Source organism: Neoarius graeffei, chromosome 23, assembly GCF_027579695.1.
Source record: "Neoarius graeffei isolate fNeoGra1 chromosome 23, fNeoGra1.pri, whole genome shotgun sequence".
In the NCBI taxonomy this organism is placed as follows: Eukaryota; Metazoa; Chordata; class Actinopteri; order Siluriformes; family Ariidae; genus Neoarius; species Neoarius graeffei.
The window spans coordinates 42,223,486-42,249,255 of NC_083591.1; the positions used below are offsets into that span (position 1 = coordinate 42,223,486).

Here is a 25,770-nt window from a genome sequence, read left to right on the forward strand (position 1 = left end):
TCACTGTGCTGTCATGTGACAAATAAAGTCTTCTTCTGATGTCAACATCAACTCGATCCCTAACAAACGCTCACCTAATAAAAGTCCGTTGACATTTGAACGGAACGTTCCTTAAGTTGGCATTGGGAATTCTTCCAAGGCGAAATAGCGAGGCCATGTTAACAACAGAATTGAAAAGGGGCATTTCTGGACTATTGCGCATACACATGCACATCTGGAAGCTACTTTCTTCTTGAACCACCTCGTTCTCCCTCCCTGTCTGCCAACCTGTAATTACCTATAAATATGTCCATGACTCTGCTCACTTTCCTCACTGGGTCATTTCCAGATGTGTGACACTTTTCCTTCATACATGATCTTTGTGTAAAGAGGCTAGACTTCCACCGATATTTCCATTTCTTCATTTTCTGCTGTTTTTTTTTTCCTTCACTACTCCTGTATTTATCCGTGTGTCTGACTATTCCAGGCTTCCTTTGGATAGTTTTATTCATTCGTGGCATGTCTTGGACATGCTGATGTTTGTCTTTCCTTTCAGCATGTAATTCCAAGTGACAAAGACTGTATTTAGCTGTGACGAGGTTCATATTGAAGGCTGTTTGTGATGCGAATGTTATTCAGAAATCCTAAAACTAGTCAGGAGTGTTTTACATTTTGTGTATTTCACAGGAGTGCATCTTTGTGTGTGTGTGCGCAGGGCCTGTGTCAGTGTCGACCATCAGAAGGAAACTGTTCCTGCTGTAAAGAGTGTATGCTGTGTTTGAGCACACTATGGGAGGAGTGCTGTGATTGTGTGGGTGAGTCGATATTAATCAGTAATCAATATCCCGCACACCAGAAGTAAAAATCCACCCTGAACGACCGGGTGATCTTCCAAGATTTCATTCGTAATGTTGACTTTTTGAGGTTACACTTGTTTCATCGACATATTCAATGACTAAGTTCACTTTAGTTTCCTGCATTACTCCACCCACAATGCCATTAGAACCCACTGATGAGAGCGCTAGTGAGATTTAAGCTGTGTCTGAAATCACTCACCCATTCACTACTCCCTACTCCCTATATAGGGAATTACTATATAGAGGACTATATACAGTGAGCTCATTGGTAAAATGAAAAAGACACTTTCAGACACGCGTCCGTCATGCTGGTATTTACTGTACGTCATTACCGTCGCAGAATTAAAACGTGCCAGATCAGTCGGCTGGTGGGTTTTCAAAATAATAAATGCATGCATGAATTTTTGTGATAAATCCATATTATACTGAGCGTATTTCCCACATTAATCAATACAGAAGTACCTGCATCTTTCAGTTCTTTTAAATCAAGGCTGAATACTTTCTTCTTTGCCGCTGCCTTTTATTAAATCAAATTTGAGGCGTTTGATTAATTCCTCGCTCTGCACTGTCACTTTTATTCTTGCATTTTCTCATCTCATCTCATTATCTGTAGCCGCTTTATCCTGTTCTACAGGGTCGCAGGCAAGCTGGAGCCTATCCCAGCTGACTACGGGCGAAAGGCGGGGTACACCCTGGACAAGTCGCCAGGTCATCACAGGGCTGACACATAGACACAGACAACCATTCACACTCACATTCACACCTACGGTCAATTTAGAGTCACCAGTTAACCTAACCTGCATGTCTTTGGACTGTGGGGGAAACCGGAGCACCCGGAGGAAACCCACGCGAACACGGGGAGAACATGCAAACTCCACACAGAAAGGCCCTCGCCGGCCACGGGACTCGAACCCGGACCTTCTTGCTGTGAGGCGACAGCGCTAACCACTACACCACCATGCTGCCCTTCTTGCATTTTATCTGTCTTATTCTATTTTAGCTTATTTTCTATTCTCTTACGATTTTTAATTATACATATTCTCTCATTGCTGCACCAGGTGCTCCTCTCTGTCGTCTGTCATTTTTTCTTTCAGCGCAACCGCAATGCATGATGGTAGTATATATATTGCTTATATATATTAGTGACCATCGGTTGTACACTACTTTTCACGATGCATTGTCGGTGTCAGGGATTGGTCGTAGATGGATGCAAGTGCAGAAGTAATATTTATTCATAGAATACCCACACACAGGCGGACAATCCAAATTGGCAAGCAAGAATCATTAACGGGGAAACTAGCAACGGGTTGGGCGAGGCACAAGCCAAGTATACTAGGCACAGACAAAATGGAAAAAAGGAACAGGAATTAGAATTCAGAAAACCAGGAAATCAACCACGGAAACAAGGCTTGGTAATGCGCACTAGCGTAATGTAATACGTCGCGCTGAGTGTGCATTTTCTGAGTCTTTATATAGGCACGCTGATGCACCTTAATCCCGTGCAGGTGCACACGATTAATGGTACGTGTGCGAGAGTCTGCTTGGCGTGCGCGCTGTCCGGAGCGCACCCCAGAATTCAACTGGTGCACGCGCCAAGGCGTGTAGGACTGACAGTGGGATACTGTGAATCCACAATATAGGATGTAATAATTCTCACTATACATTTGGACAGGACTATAAAATGGCCAACTGAATATGAAGAGTTTGGTTCCAAAATGCTAAATATCCAATTCCATTGTTTCGAGAAAAATCACCTTTTCTGATTACGAGAAGTGATAAAAGGAAAACCACTATATCCTGTTTTAAAATTTATTGACTAACTCTTTAACGATAATAAACTTCAAAAATGAAATCCAGAACTAATTAACAGCTTTTAACTGAACCAAGTAATTATTTCTTTGTCAAGTCGCTACATATCCACGCCACGGCATTGGATATGTCTGGTTTTGAGAAAAATCGGTGATGGCGCTTGTTGTGTTTTGGAATGAAAGGCTGTAATGCAGTGTGTAAATCAATGGCAGATATCGCGTTTTGGCGAAAACTGAATATGGTACGAGTAAGATATGATAATTGCTGATGGTTTGGTGGCGGGAGATTCAATTTTTCAAATTTGGCGATTATTGCGTTTTGGAATAATATATATAGTCCCCTATATAGTGAGTAGTGAGTGATTTCGGACACAGCGTTAGCCTTGCCTGATCTCTGCCTAAAGAGAGTGATGCGGCAGCACTTTAGTCCTTTGGTCTCTCACCTCATCATTTATACAATCTGCTAAAACAGATCAGCTTTCAAAGCTTCCACTTTTACCCGAATACCACCATCATCTCATAGATCATTAACTATCTGAGCTGAGTCTCTGCCGTAGCTCAGAGCCTCAGTGTTATATACCTAGCTGTAAACTGTGGGTGGTAAAAGAGAGCAACTGGACTTGCTTGAAGATTCTTGAAGACGTTTCACCTCTCCTCCGAAAGGCTTCTTCAGTTCTGTCTGACTAATAGAGAGTATCAGGTATTTATCCTCTCATGGATGAAAAGCAATCCTAAGGTGTCGTTGAGTCATCCTGTTGGTGTGGGTCACTGGGGGCTGGGTGTGAACGGCCTAGAGAGTCGTTGGGGTGATCAACGGTTGTTGGTTCTCTCTGTCCTCCTGTGAGTCACTGAAAACAGCTGGGTTTTGGTGTGCATTCAGTTGTCTGGGAAGTGTGCCAAGGACTGCATTGGACCTCCTGAGTTTCTCAGATAGACCAGAAATGTAGGGAATGACAATGTTCTTGCGTTTGTTCCTGTTATCCTCTTTGCCTGTTATGTCCCTTTTTCTGCTCTTGAAGAAAACCCAGTTGGGATACCCGCAGTTCTGAAGTGCTGGAGCAAAATCACATCAAGAAAGCACTTCAGAACTGCGGGTATCCCAACTGGGCTTTCTTCAAGAGCAGAAAAAGGGACATAACGGACAAGGAGGATAACAGGAACAAACGCAAGAACATTGTCATTCCCTACATTTCTGGTCTATCTGAGAAACTCAGGAGGATCTTCTACAAACACAACATTCCGGTACATTTCAGACCCAGTAACACCCTGAAGCAGAAACTGGTCCACCCTAAGGACAGAATAGCCAGACACAAACAGGACAACGTAGTGTATGCAATTCAGTGCAGTGAGGAATGCACAGACTCATATTGGGGAAACAAAACAACCGCTTCACAGGCGCATGGCTCAACACAGGAGAGCCAGTTCCTCAGGCCAGGACTCTGCTGTCTATCTTCATCTTAACAGCAAAGGACACTCATTTCAGGATTGCAACGTACGCATTTTAGCCAGATAGGATCGTTGGTATGAGTGAGGAGTTAAAGAAGCCATTTTTGTCAACCTGGAACGGCCATCACTGAACAGAGGTGGGGGTCTAAGACACCATATCAGCCACCTACAATGCAGTCCTTGGCACACTTCCCAGACAACTGAATGCACACCAAAACCCAGCTGTTTTCAGTGGCTCACAGGAGGACAGAGAGAACCAACAACCCACTGATCACCCGAACGACTCTCTAGGCCATTCACACCCAGCCCCCAGTGACCCACACCAACAGGATGACTCAACGACACCTTAGGATTGCTTTTCATCCCTGAGAGGATAAATACCTGATACTCTCTATTAGTCAGACAGAACTGAAGAAGCCTTTCGGAGGAGAGGTGAAAGGTCTTCAAGAATCTTCAAGCAAGTCCAGTTGCTCTCTTTTACCACCCACAGTTTACTATGACCTGGATGACTGAGAATCTTCACAGACATACCTAGCTGTACTGCATTCTGGAACTTTGAGTCCAGTGTTTTGTTGATTTCTCATGAATATGACATTGCTGGAAAGCTTTCAAGAAGCGCTTGCTTGTTTGGTTTTAGACTCTGACAGCGCTAGTAATGTTTTTCTGTGACATCAGAATAGCAAACAACTGCTATCTTCTTACTGGAATAACAAAAATACAGCACCAACCAACAAACTAGCAACAGAATCGCTAAGCACATCATAAATACTTTGATATAAACATGTTTAATGTGTTTCAGTGTGGACTTTTCCTTGAATAACCTCATTATTTGCAATTTTCACAGAATGATGCTGCTCTGAATGTACAAGTAATTTGACAGTCAGTGCGTTTACATGCACATAGAGAAAATCGAATTTCTGCCGTAGCTCGACTGAAATCGAAGTTCTAAATACCATGGAAACACCTTAGCTCGGCTGAAATCGAACCGAACTGGATTTCTCGTAATCGAGCTATGCGACCTAGATTATGTGATAGTAGCTGAGCTACTTAGTGCATGTAAACCCTATCGAGCTACGTAGTCGAGCTACTTACTTCAGCACTGCCCCTTCCGGAAGTGACGAGACCACAAGCGGGAAGCACAACAGCCTCGTTCGGCATGACAACAGTAGTAGTAGTGAGCAGCAGAAGAGGTCAGGAGGAACAACATCTCTCGATGTTGCTGTCCTCGTCGTCGTTCTTCTTGTGAACACGGAACTGATAACTTTGTTTATACTCTTGAATAGCTCTTCTTCATGACGACAACCGGAAGTGTACCAACACGATGGGGCGTGTACCGCCACCTGTGGCTCGGGTGCACAATGTACCTCACACAATAGCTCGATTTCCTTGTGTGCATGTAGGATTGGATTTCTCTGGCACCCCTGCTGGGACCCTTAGCTCGATTACCGACAGCAGCTCAATTTGGATGTGCATGTAAACGCACTGAGTGATACATTGTCAACTCTGTCACATCTGTATTGATTGACCAGGAGTCCATGCTATAATGTTATGAGAATACCACAGGCATCATTTAGCTCTCTACTGCGTGAAATAATCAGGTTATGACACTCAGCTAACCAAGCAAAACAAACCTCGCCCAGCAGCACTTATTTTATACCTATATGTAGATCATGGTAATATTTCTCAATCATCAGCTGTCAGGTTATGGTCCTATGAAAATCCCTGACCTTGAGTTTGACATTTCAAAGTCATTCAAAGTCAAAGTTCATGGTGCCAAATGAAAGCCCATATGGCACTTCCTTATAAGTTAATAATGGTAAATATCTGTCTCCCATCAACCGTTTTCAAGTTACAGCCCTCTGAAAATCCGTGACCTTGAGTTTGACCTTTCAAGGTCACTCAAGGTCAAAGATCATAGTGCCAAACGAAAGCCCATATCGGAGTTCCTATATGCTCATAATAGTAAACAGCTGTCTATCGGCATCCGTTTTTGAGTTATAATGGAAATTTTGACCAAAAGGTTGACCTTTTCCGGAGCATATCAATGGAGGCAGAATTGAAAGATGAACATTTTGGAATTGGCTTGAAGTAAATATGATGAATATGAAGGAAAATATCGCAAAAACAAAAAACGATTTTGACCTCTTTGGTGACCTTGACCGGATGACCCTCAAAATGTTGGAGGTTCTATTTGAGACCAATGGCCATCTATCCGGAAAGGTTCATGAAGATTGGTCCAGCCGTTTTCCCGTAATGTTGCTAACAAAAAAACCCAAAGAAACCCCACCAAAAACAATACCTCGCCCCCTGGTGGACTCCATCCTGGGTGAGGTAAAAAAAAAAAAAGTGAGCAGCTAATTGCGCGTGTACAGTGGGGTCCAAGGGTCTGAGACCACACTGAAAACCTGGGATTTTTTTTTTTTTTAAAGAAACAGAAGATTTGAGAATTTTGAAAGAAGTAAATGAAAAAATAAATGTTCAATATATAATATATAACAGTCAACGTTCTGTACTATTTCCATCCATCCATTATCTCTAGCCGCTTTATCCTGTCCTACAGGGTCGCAGGCAAGCTGGAGCCTATCCCAGCTGACTACGGGCGAGAGGCGGGGTACACCCTGGACAAGTCGCCAGGTCATCACAGGGCTCTGTACTATTTCGATTTCCATATTTAAATATAAGCAATTTTGAGATAGTGACCATGTTAACTGCTTTGTACAAAAGCTCAGATTTTGCTCATGTCTAATATTTATGGAAGCGTGCCACATGGATTTGATCTAAAATGGATCATCAGGTTTTGCACAAACCCTTGGAGTCCATGCTAGCTCGAGCACGCACTCTCATTAAAAGAAAAAAAAAACGGCGGGGGGAGACATAAAAGAAATACTTAGACACTGCTCATAGAAATAGTTCAAAGATTCAAATGTTCTCTCAAGTTTTATTAAATTAGAAACGAATGCAATACATAATAGAAGCATTTTCATGAGACTTTCACTCTCGGACTTATGGAACCCTGAAATAGGGAGTCGTTACTGAAAGACAAAATTAAAACAACAAAAATATGCCACTTTCCAGTGACTGGCACACTCTGCTATGGAGAAAACATGAAACTGCTTCCAGCACACACGCTAATTCCACATGCTCCATGTGCTAGCATAGACAGTGTTAGCTGATTTTAGATGAGTCCTGGCTCACCCTCTGACAGGAAAGAGGGTGTGAGCTGAAATGAACCAGACACAACAGCTCCTCATAATGGAATAGTTTGACCAAAAATGACTTTTTTTATTCTTCTCATCTCATTATCTCTAGCCGCTTTATCCTGTTCTATAGGGTCGCAGGCAAGCTGGAGCCTATCCCAGCTGACTACGGGCGAAAGGCGGGGTACACCCTGGACAAGTTGCCAGGTCATCACAGGGCTGACACATACAGTGCGTTTACATGCACATCCAAATCGAGCTACTGTTGGTAATCGAGCTAAGGGTCCCAGCAGGGGTGCCAGAGAAATCCAATCCTACATGCACACAAGGAAATCGAGCTATTGTGTGAGGTACATTGTGCACCTGAGCCACAGGTGGCGCTACACGCCCCATCGTGTTGGTACACTTCTGGTTGTCGTCATGAAGAAGAGGAGTGATTTCCACTTTACATTCACACCACATGTCATTGCCACCTGTTGGCTACAAACTGTCCTGCGCAGACCATTGTTTTGTAAGACAACTTATGGCCCTTTTCCACTATCCTTTTTCAGCTCACTTCAGCCCGACACGGCCCGCGTTTCGACTATCTAAGAACAGCACGACTCAGCTCGCTTCAGCCCTGTTTAGCACCCAAAACTCGCACGGTTTTGGAGTGGGGCTGAAGTGAGAAAAAGCGAGCCGAGTGGGGCTAGGGACGTGAGCAGACACTCCCCTGTGCACTGATTGGTGAGGAGGAGTGTCCTCACATGCCCCGCGAGCACGCTGGTATCTGTAAACACCGTAAACCCAGAAGAAGAAGAATTACGAATTACGAGAATTTCTGAAGCCTTATGTGCCTCGCCTCATCTATACGCTCTTGCCAGTATCTGTTGGCGTTGTCGGTGACAACAAGCCACAGCACCAAGACCAGCAACACAAACGACTCCATGTCCTCCATGTTTATTGTTTACTATCCGGGTCGTGAGACTACCGCTTAAAAGATCACTGATGTCACTGTTTGCGCTGCTTAACGACATCACGTGACGTCCACCCACTTTCGCTAACTCCACCCAATGTGTCCACCCACTTCCAGCCAGCACGGTTCAGCGCGGTTGTAGTCGAAATGCAACTCCAACAGCCCCGCTCAGCTCGACTCAGCCCAACTCAGCACCGCACGGCTCAGCTGCGTTGGTAGTGGAAAAGCGGCATTATTTTGCACAATTGTATATTTTTCTAAAGTCCATTTTTTGCTTACAATTTAACTTATGTCTTAATAAACACACAAAAAGTTCAATTGTTTTTGTTTTTTGTCTCCTTGTTCCTCCTGACCTCTTCTGCTGCTCGCTACTACTACTGTTGTCATGCCGACCGAGGCTGTTGTGTTTCCCGCTTGTGGTCTCGTCACTCGTCACTTCCGGAAGGGAAGTAAGTAGCTCGACTACGTAGCTCGATAGGGTATACATGCACTAAGTAGCTCGGCTACAATCGCATAATCTAGGTCGCGTAGCTCGATTACGAGAAATCCAGTTCGTTTCGATTTCAGCCGAGCTAAGGTGTTTCCATGGCATTTCGAACTTCGATTTCAGTCGAGCTACGGCAGAAATTCGATTTTCTCTATGTGCATGTAAACGCACTCACTGACACAGACAACCATTCACACTCACATTCACACCTACGGTCAATTTAGAGTCACCAGTTAACCTAACCTGCATGTCTTTGGACTGTGGGGGAAACCGGAGCACCCGGAGGAAACCCACGTGGACACGGGGAGAACATGCAAACTCCGCACAGAAAGGCCCTCGCCGGCCACGGGCCTCGAACCCGGACCTTCTTGCTGTGATGCGACAGTGCTAACCACTACACCACCGTGCCACCCATTTTTTTATTATTAATATTTATTTATTTATTTATTTTTTAATCAGCCCCAGGTTTGGGAGCAATCTCCTAGCTTTGGAACAAAAAAGTAAGTTTAAAAAAAAGTAATGTAGCTTAGCAGAGTAGAAAAACTTCTAACTGATAGACAATATTGCCAGAAAAAGTAAGTAGAGTAAGATGGTGCAGGTTCGAAACATCTGTCTCTCTGTGTTGTTTTTTTTTTTTTAATGGCAAGCACCTCATCGACGTACTTTTGTAACTCACTCACTCACATTTGCCAGCTGAAGCTTCTTCACCCGAGGTATTAACACTCAAGTAGCAGGTAATAGCAGCAGTAACGTGTCCATGTGGACATTACCAGAGATTAGAACGTTGTATGAAAACTGTAATATTAAGAAATGCTAGTAAGAATGAACTAGACTTTTGTTGTGTTCTTTTTATCTCCCTGATAAAAAGACATCCATTTCATTTTTCGTATCCATATCAGATTCTTGAGGATTTTTGTGAAACCAAGCGCAACCATACCAAAAATAGCTGAAAGAAGAAAAATCCACAGAATGGTATCAAGAAGCCAGGCTAGGGCTGATTTCTTTCTAGCCCAGACTATTGCTGGGTTTCACGTAACGTCACATCCGCCTCATTAGTTATTCAAAACTTTAGCTGGTGGCCTACCAGAGTTTAGCTGACAAAACATTTGTACGGAGAAGGTACATTACTCGCATGAAAAATGCCTTACGCTTGCATTGTTTGAATCGATCAAACTGAAACTGATCAAAGTTTCTTCAGGGTTCCCCGTGAACTAATAAAAAATGGTGAACGAACACAGGATTTCACAAAAAGACGTCGAGAAAGGTGGCTTTTGAACCTCTCACTGAAATCGAAGAGAGCCGAGTCGAAGCATGCTCGAGTCTGCAGTGATCACTTGGTGAAAGGTTTGTATTTCCCGCTCAGCTATGGTGTTAGTGTTTTCCAAGTACTTTTCTCGCTATGTGTCGTTATTTTACGGTACTTTTTTTAGTCACGAAGCGCTAAAGTCCCCAACTGTTTCTTTGTTCACTCCTCACAAAGTCCATATGCATGAAGGTCGCGACAAAATTCTTCCCCAGCTGTACAGTTACAATGCGCCGTGATCACTTCTCCGTCCTGTTTAACTAAGATCCAGGTCTTTAAAGGGGTTTCTGATGATCTTTGTGAATGATTTACCTGAGAGATAAGAGCCAACACAAGTGAGAATCAAGCCAACTGTTTGTTTACAATTCAACTTGCAGTGTTTCGTTGTAAAGACGCGAACGAAAAGCTTAAAAAATACTTACGCGGGCAAAACCAATACAGGATTCATTCGGCAGCGACTTGATAGCGAGGTCCTTTACCCAGCCACATACAAAAAAGTTGTAAGCCTCCGTACTCTTCCACGCTTTCATCTGTTTTGCGGTGTAGAAGGACGTCTGCAACACCAGATAGTTCGAGATGTCGGGGAACTCGACTGAAGGGTAGTTTTCGAGATCGTATGACAAATCCTTCTTTCCCAGACTGTAGGGGTCGATTCCATTGCACATAGCAATCTACCGAATATATCTAAAGCGAGCAGTGGCTTCTAGATTACGAGCGTACTCTGATAAGTTATCGCTAGTTGTTTGCACTACAGCAGCCATTTAGATCCCCAGCTATTTCACTTCCGGTAAAACCGCTAAGAAAAGTCACATGACTGAAACCCAGCAATAGGTTCATACAATTGTATCATACAAAGTAAAATGCTTCTTGGTATATCTTATACACATCTAGGTGATTAACAGTGATGTCTGCTAAATGACACATCGGAGCCAAATCATATGTCCCTGTTCGTCTGGTTTCCAAGCCTGAAAATAAAATATTGCGTTTTCATGCAATGTAAAGACAAACTGACAAGCTCTGTTTCTCTTTAAAACGTTCCGCTGTGATCGTGATTGCTGTCATGAGCTGCATCTCATCTCATTATCTCTAGCCGCTTTATCCTGTTCTACAGGGTCGCAGGCAAGCTGGAGCCTATCCCAGCTGACTACGGGCGAAAGGCGGGGTACACCCTGGACAAGTCGCCAGGTCATCACAGGGCTGACACATAGACACAGACAACCATTCACACTCACATTCACACCTACGGTCAATTTAGAGTCACCAGTTAACCTAACCTGCATGTCTTTGGACTGTGGGGGAAACCGGAGCACCCGGAGGAAACCCACGCGGACACGGGGAGAACATGCAAACTCCGCACAGAAAGGCCTTCGCCGGCCACGGGGCTCGAACCCGGACCTTCTTGCTGTGAGGCAACAGCGCTAACCACTACACCACCATGCCGCCCGTCATGAGCTGCATTTCCAATCAAATACTCCAACCTTTCTTTCAAAAATATTTACGAATCTAGAAAATCTGGAAGCTTCGTACTCAAGACAGACTTTTTGGGGAGGTTTTCAAAATTCAAACACTAGCAGGAAAACTGGTGAAGAAGCAGAAGTTTCTAAACATTCCAAGTGCTGCTTTATGGACATTTTTATGATGGATAAAATATACAGGAGTGTCTGAAGGTTTGAATTTGACAGTTTTGTCTATTTAGTATGAACTTTTTCATTGCTATTTCATATAAATATCCTACCAAGACCACATTTATTTAATTCGCTTTTACATTATTGCTAATAAACTATCCATGGTGTTAGTGATTCAGAAGCAAACTGTCGGATTGTTGTAGGCATGTGTAACCCGAGGAACTACAGCGAGACCCCGCCAACTTCCAAAAGTACAGTGGAGGACCTCCATGCGCCGATCCCGTCACTCTTCAGGGCCCTCACTGATGGAGACACTCCTATCAACATGATGGTGGTGTCGTTCCCCGTGGTTGAGGAGCTCTCGCACCACGAGAACCTCGTGTCCTTCCTGGAGTCTCTGGAGCAAGAGCATCAAAATGTCTCGCTGCCTGGGACAAGCATCCATGACTCCTATGATAAAGGTACCAGAATGAATAAAATGGGTGCATAAAGTTTTTCTGCAAATAAATAAATAAATTCATGAATTTTAGATTATATATAAGGCAGTTATATATTGAAATCGAGTTGTACATGAGCTGATATGTGCTGAGTTGGCTATAAGCCATGTACGACGAGATTGAGTGGAATAACTGTTTTATTCCATCCACATTCATGGATTTTGAGAAACGGAGCATTTTTATTTTTTGCAAATTCGATCAATAAAAACTTTTTTACAAAACGTCAGACAAAATCATTTCTGCTTAGAATGTACAACCCTGATTCCAAAAAAGTTGGGACAAAGTACAAATTGTAAATAAAAACGGAATGCAATAATTTACAAATCTCAAAAACTGATATTGTATTCACAATAGAACATAGACAACATATCAAATGTCGAAAGTGAGACATTTTGAAATTTCATGCCAAATATTGGCTCATTTGAAATTTCATGACAGCAGCACATCTCAAAAAAGTTGGGACAGGGGCAATAAGAGGCTGGAAAAGTTAAAGGTACAAAAAAGGAACAGCTGGAGGACCACACTGCAACTCATTAGGTCAGTTGGCAATAGGTCATTAACATGACTGGGTATAAAAAGAGCATCTTGGAGTGGCAGCGGCTCTCAGAAGTAAAGATGGGAAGAGGATCACCAATCCCCCTAATTCTGCGCCGACAAATAGTGGAGCAATATCAGAAAGGAGTTCGACAGTGTAAAATTGCAAAGAGTTTGAACATATCATCATCTACAGTGCATAATATCATCAAAAGATTCAGAGAATCTGGAAGAATCTCTGTGCGTAAGGGTCAAGGCCGGAAAACCATACTGGGTGCCCGTGATCTTCAGGCCCTTAGACGGCACTGCATCACATACAGGCATGCTTCTGTATTGGAAATCACAAAATGGGCTCAGGAATATTTCCAGAGAACATTATCTGTGAACACAATTCACCGTGCCATCTGCCGTTGCCAGCTAAAACTCTCTAGTTCAAAGAAGAAGCCGTATCTAAACATGATCCAGAAGTGCAGACGTCTTCTCTGGGCCAAGGCTCATTTAAAATGGACTGTGGCAAAGTGGAAAACTGTTCTGTGGTCAGACGAATCAAAATTTGAAGTTCTTTATGGAAATCAGGGACACCGTGTCATTCGGACTAAAGAGGAGAAGGACGACCCAAGTTGTTATCAGTGCTCAGTTCAGAAGCCTGCATCTCTGATGGTATGGGGTTGCATTAGTGCGTGTGGCATGGGCAGCTTACACATCTGGAAAGACACCATCAATGCTGAAAGGTATATCCAGGTTCTAGAGCAACATATGCTCCCATCCAGACGACGTCTCTTTCAGGGAAGACCTTTCATTTTCCAACATGACAATGCCAAACCACATACTGCATCAATTACAGCATTATGGCTGCGTAGAAGAAGGGTCCGGGTACTGAACTGGCCAGCCTGCAGTCCAGATCTTTCACCCATAGAAAACATTTGGCGCATCATAAAACGGAAGATACGACAAAAAAGACCTAAGACAGTTGAGCAACTAGAATCCTACATTAGACAAGAATGGGTTAACATTCCTATCCCTAAACTTGAGCAACTTGTCTCCTCAGTCCCCCGATGTTTACAGACTGTTGTAAAGAGAAAAGGGGATATGTCTCAGTGGTAAACATGGCCTTGTCCCAACTTTTTTGAGATGTGTTGTTGTCATGAAATTTAAAATCACCTAATTTTTCTCTTTAAATGATACATTCTCTCAGTTTAAACATTTGATATGTCATCTATGTTCTATTCTGAATAAAATATGGAATTTTGAAACTTCCACATCATTGCATTCCGTTTTTATTTACAATTTGTACTTTGTCCCAACTTTTTTGGAATCGGGGTTGTAAACAAACCGGTGAAATGACGGTAGCAATTTGTGAAAAATGCTATTAATTCTTGAAAAGAAAAAAAAGACGCGTTCTTCCCATCAAATACTTTTATTCCATAGTTTGTTGCAGGGAATGACTATATTCTTTCAGCAATTTCTGTTTCTTTTCAAAACTTGATCACAATTTTTGGGGTTTTGTTTTTGAGTAGAGTTTTTATTTCACACTTGCTTGGTTCAGCAACACGCTCCGCCATTTTGTTTTTCTCTACTCACGGTATATGAGCTGATATCCTAGTAGTAGAGTAGCCAATCAAAGCGCACGATTGCTCATATCCAGTGAATGCGGATATATAATATACATACACACATGTATGGACACGAGCGTTTTACTTGGAAATACACCACTCGTATTTTTCATATGAGCTACATCTGGGACATTGGGATCCAAAACCGTAACATGAATCTCTATATATCACTCGTGAGGAAATCAGTGAATTGTTTTGATAAATTTGGGTACTTTTTGTTTGTGAATGTGTCTACAGTGGTGCTTGAAAGTTTGTGAACCCTTTAGAATTTTCTATATTTCTGTATAAATATGACCTAAAACATCATCAGATTTTCACTCAAGTCCTAAAAGTAGATAAAGAGAACCCAGTTAAACAAATGAGACAAAAATATTATACTTGGTCATTTATTAATTGAGGAAAATTATCCAATATTATATATCTGTGAGTGGCAAAAGTATGTGAACCTCTAGGATTAGCAGTTAATTTGAAGGTGAAATTAGAGTCAGGTGTTTTCAGTCAATGGGATGACAATCAGGTGTGAGTGGGCACCCTGTTTTATTTAAAGAACAGGGATCTATCAAAGTCTGATCTTCACAACACATGTTTGTGGAAGTGTATCATGGCACGAACAAAGGAGATTTCTGAGGACCTCAGAAAAAGCGTTGTTGATGCTCATCAGGCTGGAAAAGGTTACAAAACCATCTCTAAAGAGTTTGGACTCCACCAATCCACAGTCAGACAGATTGTGTACAAATGGAGGAAATTCAAGACCATTGTTACCCTCCCCAGGAGTGGTCGACCAACAAAGATCACTCCAAGAGCAAGGCGTGTAATAGTCTGCAAGGTCACGAAGGACCCCAGGGTAACTTCTAAGCAACTGAAGGCATCTCTCACATTGGCTAATGTTAATGTTCATGAGTCCACCATCAGGAGAACACTGAACAACAATGGTGTGCATGGAAGGGTTGCAAGGAGAAAGCCACTGCTCTCCAAAAAAACATTGCTGCTCGTCTGCAGTTTGCTAAAGATCACGTGGACAAGCCAGAAGGCTATTGGAAAAATGTTTTGTGGACGGATGAGACCAAAATAGAAATTTTTGATTTAAATGAGAAGCGTTATATTTGGAGAACAGAAAACACTGCATTCCAGCATAAGAACCTTATCCCATCTGTGAAACATGGTGATGGTAGTACTATGGTTTGGGCCTGTTTTGCTGCATCTGGGCCAGGACAGCTTGCCATCACTGATGGAACAATGAATTCTGAATTATACCAGCAAATTCTAAAGGAAAATGTCAGGACATCTGTCCATGAACTGAATCTCAAGAGAAGGTGGTTCATGCAGCAAGACAACGACCCTAAGCACACAAGTCGTTCTACCAAAGAATGGTTAAAGAAGAATAAAGTTAATGTTTTGGAATGGCCAAGTCAAAGTCCTGACCTTAGTCCAATCAAAATGTTGTGGAAGGACCTGAAGCGAGCAGTTCATGTGAGGAACCCCACCAACATCCCAGAGTTGAAGCTGTTCTGTACGGAGGAATGGGCTAAAATTCCTCCAAGCCAGTGTGCAGGACTGATCAACAGTTACCGCAAACGTTTAGTTGCTGCACAAGGGGGTCACACCAGATACTGAAAGCAAAGGTTCACATACTTTTGCCACTCACAGATATGTAATATTGGATCATTTTCCTCAATAAATAAATGACCAAGTATAATATTTTTCTCATATTTGTTTAACTGGGTTCTCTTTATCTACTTTTAGGACTTGTGTGAAAATCTGATGATGTTTTAGGTCATATTTATGCAGAAATATAGAAAATTCTAAAGGGTTCACAAACTTTCAAGCACCACTGTATATCATAAAAAGAACATCACACGTTAGCTTGAAGATATGAAGTTTATCTTCTCGTGTTGAAAAACTCACATTTTCAAATGAAATACGTTGCAGATCTGAGCGACATATTTCCCAATATTTCACTCTGATGACGTCACTCCCCGTGTTTTCCCGCTGACTAGACAGAGATATATATCTATCTGTAACAATGTAGTATTCAAAGCCATAGGCACCACAGAATAAAGACAAATTGAAAATCTTTGTGATTATTTTTTTCTACTTTCCATTTATATTATAGTTCTCTCTTCTTCTTACGTTGTTTCTTCCTATAATGGCTAACCTATGTGTCTGTATAACTTGTGATGGAACCTCAGCCTGAAACAGATACTGGAGATATTTCACTCTTTACATCCTGTGACTGAACTCAGGACAAGTTTGCTCTTCTTCTCTTTTCTTTTGTTGTTGTTTTTTTCTCTTTTCTTCTCATCTTTCCTCTTTCGTGCACTTCTATTTTGCTCTTCTCGGTTTCTTTATTTTTTCCTTTCCTTTTCTTGTCTTATTTTTATTGCTACTTTTCCTGCTCTTCTTTTCTCTTCTCTCCTGTCTGACAGATACCCTTTGCACGGTGGTGTATTTTGACGAGTGCTTGTCGATACGCCAGTGTAAGCAGTACTGTGAGTCGATGGGAGCGTCAAAGTACCGCTGGTTCCACAACGCGTGCTGTGAGTGCATTGGGCCCGAGTGTGTGGACTACGGCAGCAAAGTGGTTAAATGCATGAATTGTCTCTTCTGAGAGTTCTGACACACACACACACACACACACACATTGGATTGTGTTTCAGTATCTTATGGTTTACTCATATTATATTCCATCGTTTATTGCTGATAATGTCTCATATGAATTTCGCGTTCTTTGCCTAAAAAGGGTCCTCTACATCTTTACTGACGGTGTATGTTATTAATAATAATTTTCTGTTTTATTTATGATCTCGGCACAAATTAATGTATGCGTAACCCTTTCCTGTTTGTGCCCTGTGTATAGTAGTTAGGCACTAGATGGCACTGTCTTACAATAAAGCTTCCTGTTTGATCACGTAGCCAAAAAAAAAGTGTATATACTGTACCACTCACCATTAGTGCAGAAGAGGCAGTGGTTTGAAATCATATAGAAGTGTTATTTATGTCCACTGTCAATCTTTTGTGCAAAGAAACATAATCCTCCAGAAAGTATGTCTCGTCTCGTCTCGTCTCGTCTCGTCTTCTTCCGCTTATCCAGGACCGGGTCGCGGAGGCAGCAGTCTAAGCATGGAAGCCCAAACTTCCCTTTCCCCAGACACCTCGGCCAGCTCCTCGGGAAGAACACCGAGGCGTTCCCAGGCCAGCCGAGAGACATAGTCCCTCCAGCGTGTCCTGGGTCTTCCCCGGGGCCTCCTCCCGGGGGGACATGCCTGGAACACCTCCCCAGGGAGGCGTCCAGGAGGCATCCGAAAAAGATGCCCGAGCCACCTCAGCTGGTTCCTCTCGATGTGGAGGAGCAGCGGCTCTACTCCGAGCTCCTCCCGAGTGACTGTGCTTCTCACCCTATCTCTAAGGGAGCGCCCAGCCACCCTGCGAAGGAAACTCATTTCAGCCGCTTGTATCCGCGATCTTGTTCTTTCTGTCATTACCCAAAGCTCATGACCATATATATATATGCGCTTAATAGAAAGGTTCAGGTTATATGTTCCATTATTAACACACTTATTCACGTGAACAAACTATGAACTTCAGTATTAATGCACCATAATTCACATAAACAGATTAACTAAGATTTGTATTAATCGATTGATGTCCAATAAACCAAATAAGCCAAAATAGTAACCAATAGCCCTCGTGAAAAATTTAAGCCCAGAATGAGTAATATGAGCAACAGACGAACCTTAATGAACAGACCTGAGACTGAATTTGAATTCAAGTTTTGTTGTGTTTATACCACAATTCTCAAATCTGATTGGTCAGAGGGCCCGTCCACACGAGTACGTTTTTGTCGAATCCGCATAAACACTTTGTCGTTTCGGCCTCGCGTCCAGACGGATCTGGCTTTTTCGAGGTGTGAAACCGGTATTTTTTGAAAACGGGTCCCAGAGTGTGAAAATCCTAAAACGCTGGATAGCCCGGAGTCGTCTGGACGGCGAATGCGGATTTTTTCAGAAACGATGACGTATAAGCCCCACCTCTCTAACCTTTAACCTCAGCCACCACCGCCGCTAGACGCATCATAACAACAACAACAACAATGGCGGACTACAGGCTTGTGCTCGTACTGCGGAAACGTCCAATGTGACACGAAGTAGAAGTTCCACTTCATTGTCGGTCCACACAAAAGACTCTCCTCTTCCTCTCAGAGTTGCGCTGGCCATGATCGTCCTCTTCTCGTGTTATGAGCTTGTTTGTAAACAGTGCGTGACCTTTATATGCATGCTCCATGGCTTCTCTTCCGGTTTTAGTGTATTGGTGTGGCGGCGTCACAGCGCCATATACAGGCCTGGCATATGTACTACAGCGTTTTGGGTCGGTCCAGTGAATCCGTGTGGACGCAGATATTTCTGGAAACGACGCCGTGTTTACGGAGATTTTTTTCAAAACGACAGCGTCTTGGGTGAGGCCGCGTACTCGTGTGGACGGGCCCAGAATGCGTTGATTAATTTGCTGTAACTGCAGATCTGGCAATAGTTCCATCTGCAAGACAAATCACAGCTTTCTCGTAAAGAACTCTTCACTGTTTATCGTTTCTATGGGAACAACTCATTCAAAGGGACTTGTACAGCAAATGTGCCACATAAGCCAGATTTTTAATTTTTTTTAATGTCTGTTATGGCTCCTTTCTGTGAGGAGAACATTAATGGAAGGAGTCTCCAGTGTCAGTGCTTTGTACTTACTTGTTTCCGTAAATTATCCACCACAGGAACGTCTTCTGATTATTTTGTACTTTTCTGATTTATTAAAACATTAAATGTAACTATTAATGGTTAAATGTATGGCGTATGATGTTCATTTCTTTAATAAATAATAATTAAAAAACACATGGATGTGTTGTTCTTGGAAAACACAAACCTGTCCTTGATTATTTTCTTAAAACAGCATACCTGAGATGTGTTTTATAATTCCTATATACTTTCTAAACATTAATTAATGCTGAATTTCATCATTTGTAATGCAATAAATATGTTAATAAACAGGAATCTTGTTTTGGAGATATTTTTGGAGAGAAAAAAAACCCTACAGGCAGTTTTTACAACTGACGGATTGAGAAAAATATACGGGTAGATGTTTCTGAATTTGACAAGAAAGCAATAAACTTTGCACCATGCTAATGTCAGTGTACTCCATTTACATTACCTGATATCAGATTCATCTCATCTCATTATCTCATCTCATCTCATTATCTCTAGCCGCTTTATCCTGTTCTACAGGGTCGCAGGCAAGCTGGAGCCTATCCCAGCTGACTACGGGCAAAAGGCGGGGTACACCCTGGACAAGTCGCCAGGTCATCACAGGGCTGACACATAGACACAGACAACCATTCACACTCACATTCACACCTACGGTCAATTTAGAGTCACCAGTTAACCTAACCTGCATGTCTTTGGACTGTGGGGGAAACCGGAGCACCCGGAGGAAACCCACGCGGACACGGGGAGAACATGCAAACTCCGCACAGAAAGGCCCTCGCCGGCTGCTGGGCTCGAACCTAGAATCTTCTTGCTGTGAGGTGACACTGCTACCTCTCATCAGTGAGTTGGACTGCATTCTGGCTTGAAACCACGTGACGCTGTTATCAGCTGGCTAGGTTTACCACTAACGTTAAAAGAAAATAGACTACTACAGGTTTTGGACCCTGCAAAGTGTTTTGTTCCATCATACCTTAACCATTCACACCTATGGTCAATTTAGAGCCAGCAATTAGCCTAACCTGCATGCTTTTGGACTGTGGGGGAAACCAGAGCACACCCATGCAGACACGGGGAGAACATGCAAACTCCACACAGAAAGGCCTTCGCCGGCTGCTGGGCTCAAACCCAGAACCTTCTTGCTGCGAGGTGACACTGCTACCTCTCATCAGTGAGTCGGACTGCATTCTGGCCTGATACCACGTGACGCTGTTATCAGCTGGCTAGGTTTACCACTGACGTTAAAAGAAAATAGACTACTCCAGGTTTTGGACCCTGAAAAAGTGTTTTTTTTTTAATGCCTCCACCACCGTAAGGTGCAGGAGGCATTATGTTTTCGGGTTGTCCGTCTGTCCCGAAACCTTGTGAACGCGATATCTCAAAGGCTAATGAAAGGAATTTCACCAAACTTTCACCATTTGTGCGCTTTGGGACAAACATGAACTGATTAGATTTTGAGATCAAAAGGTCTAAGATCAAGGTCACTGTGAGGTCAAATGTCTGTCCGAAAACCTTGTGAACATAATATCTCCAAGGCAGATGAAAGGAATTTCACCAAACTTTCACCATTTGTGCACTTGGGGACAAAGATAAACTGATTAGATTTTGAGATCAAAAGGTCTTAGGTCAAGGTCACTGTGAGGTCAAGTCTCATCTCATCTCATTATCTCTAGCCGCTTTATCCTTCTACAGGGTCGCAGGCAAGCTGGAGCCTATCCCAGGTGACTACGGGCGAAAGGCGGGGTACACCCTGGACAAGTCGCCAGGTCATCACAGGGCTGACACATAGACACAGACAACCATTCACACTCACATTCACACCTACGGTCAATTTAGAGTCACCAGTTAACCTAACCTGCATGTCTTTGGACTGTGGGGGAAACCGGAGCACCCGGAGGAAACCCATGCAGACACGGGGAGAACATGCAAACTCCACACAGAAAGGCCCTCGCCGGCCCCGGGGCTCGAACCCAGGACCTTCTTGCTGTGAGGCGACAGCGCTAACCACTACACCACCGTGCCGCCCTGTGAGGTCAAGTGTCTGTCCAAAAACCTTGTGAACACAATGTCTCCAAGGCTGATACAAGTATTTCACCAGGTCAAGATTACTGTGAGGTCAAATGTCCATCCCCAAATCACAACTTAATAAGGCGTGTAGTCTACCGGGTGGAGGCATCCCCATCGACGCCGTTGGCATCGAGTTCTATCTAGTTTCCATCATATCTTAACCATTCACACCTATGGTCAATTTAGAGCCACTGATTAGCCTAACCTGCATGCCTTTGGACTGTGGGGGAAACCGGAGCACACCCATGCAGACACGGGCAGAACAAGCAAACTCCACACAAAAAGGCTCTCGCTGGCTGCAGGGCTCGAACCCAGAATCTTCTTGCTGTGAGGTGACACTGCTACCTCTCATCAGTGAGTCGGACTGCATTCTGGCCTGACACCACATGACACTGTTATCAGCTGGGTAGGTTTACCACTGACGTTAAAAGAAAATGGACTACTCCAGGTTTTGGACCCTGACAAAGTATTTTTTCCATCATATCTTAACCATTCACTGCCTTTGAACTGTGGGGGAAACCGGAGCACCTGGAGGAAACCCACAGGGAGAACATGCAAACTCCACACAGAAAGGCCCTCGCTGGCTGCTGGGCTCGAACCTGCTGTGATGCGACAGTGGTAACCACTACACCACCGTGCTGCCCTTTAATTGTTTTCTTATTACGTTGTACAAGGATGACAGATTTATTGTTTTTTTTTCTTAAATTATCCATGTAAAATGTATTGAATGATTAGGAGTGACTTCTTTAGCGGGCGGCACGGTGGTGTAGTGGTTAGCGCTGTCGCCTCACAGCAAGAAGGTCCGGGTTCGAGCCCCGTGGCCAGCGAGGGCCTTTCTGTGCGGAGTTTGCATGTTCTCCCCGTGTCCGCGTGGGTTTCCTCCGGGTGCTCCGGTTTCCCCCACAGTCCAAAGACATGCAGGTTAGGTTAACTGGTGACTCTAAATTGACCGTAGGTGTGAATGTGAGTGTGAATGGTTGTCTGTGTCTATGTGTCAGCCCTGTGATGACCTGGCGACTTGTCCAGGGTGTACCCCGCCTTTCGCCCGTAGTCAGCTGGGATAGGCTCCAGCTTGCCTGCGACCCTGTAGAACAGGATAAAGCGGCTACAGACTATTGAGGTATTTCACCCACGTGACCAAGTCATGTGATGCTGCCATTTTGGACGGCACGGCTCAAATCCGTTTGAATGCGAGGAAGGCGACAAACGAAAAACATAAAAGAAAAAGGAGCGAGATGCAGAAAACACCTTCACTATCCAGCGACGTAGGGCATTTACAGGGCGAGCAGAGGGAGAGGTATTTGCAAAAATTGAGGTTAGCACGCTTAGAGAACGACGTTTACCTGCTTCCACCAGGATTGTTCACTGACGTACGGAAGTACACGAAGCCCTCGTCTTTACCTGACTTCGGCCCAAATGATCCGTATACCTATGTCGTTAAAAACCCATCGCCATACACAGGTATTGATCTGAAAGCGTATAAGAGTTTGGATGCCTACAAATATTTTGTGTCAGGCTGGGTAACATGCCTACATCAGCGGGTCGTCCCTGGAGCCGGTGGTCGCCATCTTATTACAGCTAAGGTTTGTTCACATTTTCATGTACTTTCGGTCCTCAGGATAAACAAAATGTTCTTAAATGTCATTGAAATAACTTCTTAGTCTGTTGAGACATGGCCCGTTATAAATTTGCTGTTACCAGGCAATGACCAAGAACTGTATTATTAGGGTCGGTGTAGTTGTAGTAGTGTATTAGCAACTAGCTGTTAGCACTAGCTAATGTCAACAACATCATAGCTGGTATGTTAGGCAGCTGGGCCATAGAAGGTTCACGCTGCACGCTGCATGCTGCACGCTACACGCTACACGTTCACGTGAAGAACCGGACCCTGGGCCATTAAACTTCATGCTTGGATGTTCACGTGTTGCGTCTGTTCTACTTTGACCGAGTAACCAACAATATGGACTCTTCGGATGATGACGATTGCCTCATTCTGCTTTTACTGAGACAGAGGAAGAGAAAAAGGAACAGAATTTGGAGCCGAGAACACTTCCTTCTGAGAGAAACCCGTGGTGAATTTCACCGAACATTCTATAATCTGCTTGACAATCCCGATGAAGAACTATTTTTCAATTATACCATTCAATTATATTTTTTCTGAAGTTTTCCCCTGAAAGCATAGAGTTATCTCCCTAGACCCGTTCTGATTTGCTGGCGCGGCGGTGACCGCATGCATTGACTGGAATTTCCATCTTCACGCCTAGAAAAAAGTGTGCATGTTCGCTTCACGCGTGAAGTGTGCAGCGTGCAGCGTGCAACGTGAACGCCGTTGTATGGCCCAGAGCAAGTCATGCTACGTTTGTCCACTTTTCTTTACAAGCGTGTAGTGTGCAGCGTGCAGCGTGAACCTTCTATGGCCCAGCTGCCTTACTGTAGCAATGTTTACGTTCAGTCATTTGGATGACTGTTAAAACCTTTCAGTCTCAAGTTTTTCCTTTACTGGATTTACTAGTTTACTGAGCTAGCGCGCTCGGGCAAGCCGGCTGCCGGCTTGCCCGAGCGCGTTAGCTCAGTAAACTAGTAAATCCAGTAAAGGAAAAACTTGAGACTGAAAGGTTTTAACAGTCATCCAAATGACTGAATGTAAACATTGCTACAGTAACATACCAGCTACTGTTGTTGACATTAGCTAGCTTGACGTTCAAAATGGCGGACACCGGGGCGTCACGTGACCCTGTGACGTCAGGTGAAATACCTCAATTGGCTATTAGAGCTGATTGCTGTGGGCGAGATTATCTCGTTTCGTGTTTTCAGGCGGTTTGTCCCTTTCGGGGTTCCGTACACGCTGTGTGTCTGCTACGTCACGCGCAGCAAGTTGACAGTGAGTGAATTCAAAGATGGCCAAAGTATCGTCGCAGACCTGCTGGTATTTCTGTTATGTATGTTTAGAAGAGATTAGTCCTCGGCTTCCGGTGAGTCTGACACGTAAATAAGTGCACTCGAGTCATGATGGTTGATCTTTTTGTTGATCAAAACGTTGCTTTGTTTGGGAAAGTCGCTAATTTCGGCTCGGATATCCGCTAGTTAGCATCGCTAGCAGCTAAGCTAATCTAGTTAGCCTGTATCAGAACTGCTAGCAAACAACCGTATCATCTCTCTTGTGTAAAACATGTAGCTTGTTAAGTATTGCCTAATGCTCTCAGACCTTTTTTAAACAGCACTAGTTAGCACATTCATCTCATGGCTCTTCTGAGAGCTGTTCGGTTTTTTTTTTTTGCACATTCTAGGATCTACTGTAGGTACAGCTTGGATTTTAAAACAGCCCATACACATACTCCTTAAATACTGTATGTCTACTTTAAAAAAATATTATATCTTGGGTTCTTATTTTTATTCGATTTATGAAGCTACTTTTGTATTTTTTTAAAGTTATTTTATCTTCAAGCGCCAACCACCGAATTCCTTGTACGTGAGAACGAATAAAGTCGATTCCGATTCGGAACTAATGGCAAGTCGATTCTGATTCCGAACACGTTTATGATGCTTATTAGTGTGGTTCTTAAATCCTTTCACATACACTACCGTTCAAAAGTTTGGGGTCACCCAGACAATTTTGTGTTTTCCATGAAAAGTCACACTTTTATTTCCCACCATAAGTTGTAAAATGAATCGAAAATATAGTCAAGACATTTTTCTGGCCATTTTGAGCATTTAATCGACCCCACAAATGTGATGCTCCAGAAACTCAATCTGCTCAAAGGAAGGTCAGTTTTATAGCTTCTCTAAAGAGCTCAACTGTTTTCAGCTGTGCTAACATGATTGTACAAGGGTTTTCTAATCATCCATTAGCCTTCTGAGGCAATGAGCAAACACATTGTACCATTAGAACACTGGAGTGAGAGTTGCTGGAAATGGGCCTCTATACACCTATGGAGATATTGCACCAAAAACCACACATTTGCAGCTAGAATAGTCATTTACCACATTAGCAATGTCTTATCTCATTATCTCTAGCCGCTTTATCCTGTTCTACAGGGTCGCAGGCAAGCTGGAGCCTATCCCAGCTGACTACGGGCGAAAGGCGGGGTACACCCTGGACAAGTCGCCAGGTCATCACAGGGCTGACACATAGACACAGACAACCATTCACACTCTCATTCACACCTACGGTCAATTTAGAGTCACCAGTTAACCTAACCTGCATGTCTTTGGACTGTGGGGGAAACCGGAGCACCCGGAGGAAACCCACGCGGACACGGCGAGAACATGCAAACTCCGCACAGAAAGGCCCTCGCCGGCCACGGGGCTCGGACCCGGACCTTCTTGCTGTGAGGCGACAGCGCTAACCACTACACCACCATGCCGCCAGTAATTTCCTCTAATCTGTAAATTTAAATTAGATCGACCTATATGTAGAAAATGCGACAAAAATGTAGACGATTATACTATTTATGTAAACTGCTTCTGACTCTTAACTCCATATTTTATATTCTGTTGCAACTTTAAGCAAGTCTTCAAGGAGTTTGGCCTTGTCATGTAGCCTTAGCAGTGAGTGTTGATCTGCACATGAAATAAATGCCGCTGTGGGCAACGCTGAAGTCACGGTTACGAGCAGTAGAGCGTGTAACACCGCCATTATTTTTACCCCATTAGGCAA

At 43.5% G+C, this 25,770-nt stretch overlaps 2 protein-coding genes across 3 annotated transcripts in view; both read left to right on the forward strand.

Moving 5' to 3' along the window:
* twsg1a (twisted gastrulation BMP signaling modulator 1a) overlaps positions 1-19,178 on the forward strand; it is a 55,185-nt gene extending 36,007 nt beyond the window's left edge. Inside the window, exons 3-5 of the mRNA XM_060905347.1 lie at positions 695-794; positions 11,861-12,118; positions 16,728-19,178. Of these exons, the coding sequence (XP_060761330.1) occupies positions 695-794; positions 11,861-12,118; positions 16,728-16,909 (540 nt within the window). The 3' untranslated portion in view covers positions 16,910-19,178. The remainder of the gene's footprint in view (positions 1-694; positions 795-11,860; positions 12,119-16,727) is intronic.
* A 4,824-nt stretch (positions 19,179-24,002) lies between these two features.
* Positions 24,003-25,770, forward strand: part of LOC132871738 (E3 ubiquitin-protein ligase RNF126-like) — a 45,055-nt gene continuing 43,287 nt past the window's right edge. Inside the window, exon 1 of one of the 2 annotated variants that reach the window (XM_060906202.1) lies at positions 24,003-24,085. In XM_060906202.1, coding sequence (XP_060762185.1) covers positions 24,011-24,085 — 75 coding nt within the window. In that variant the 5' untranslated portion in view covers positions 24,003-24,010. The remainder of the gene's footprint in view (positions 24,086-25,770) is intronic. The other variant, XM_060906203.1, reaches the window with a different exon arrangement.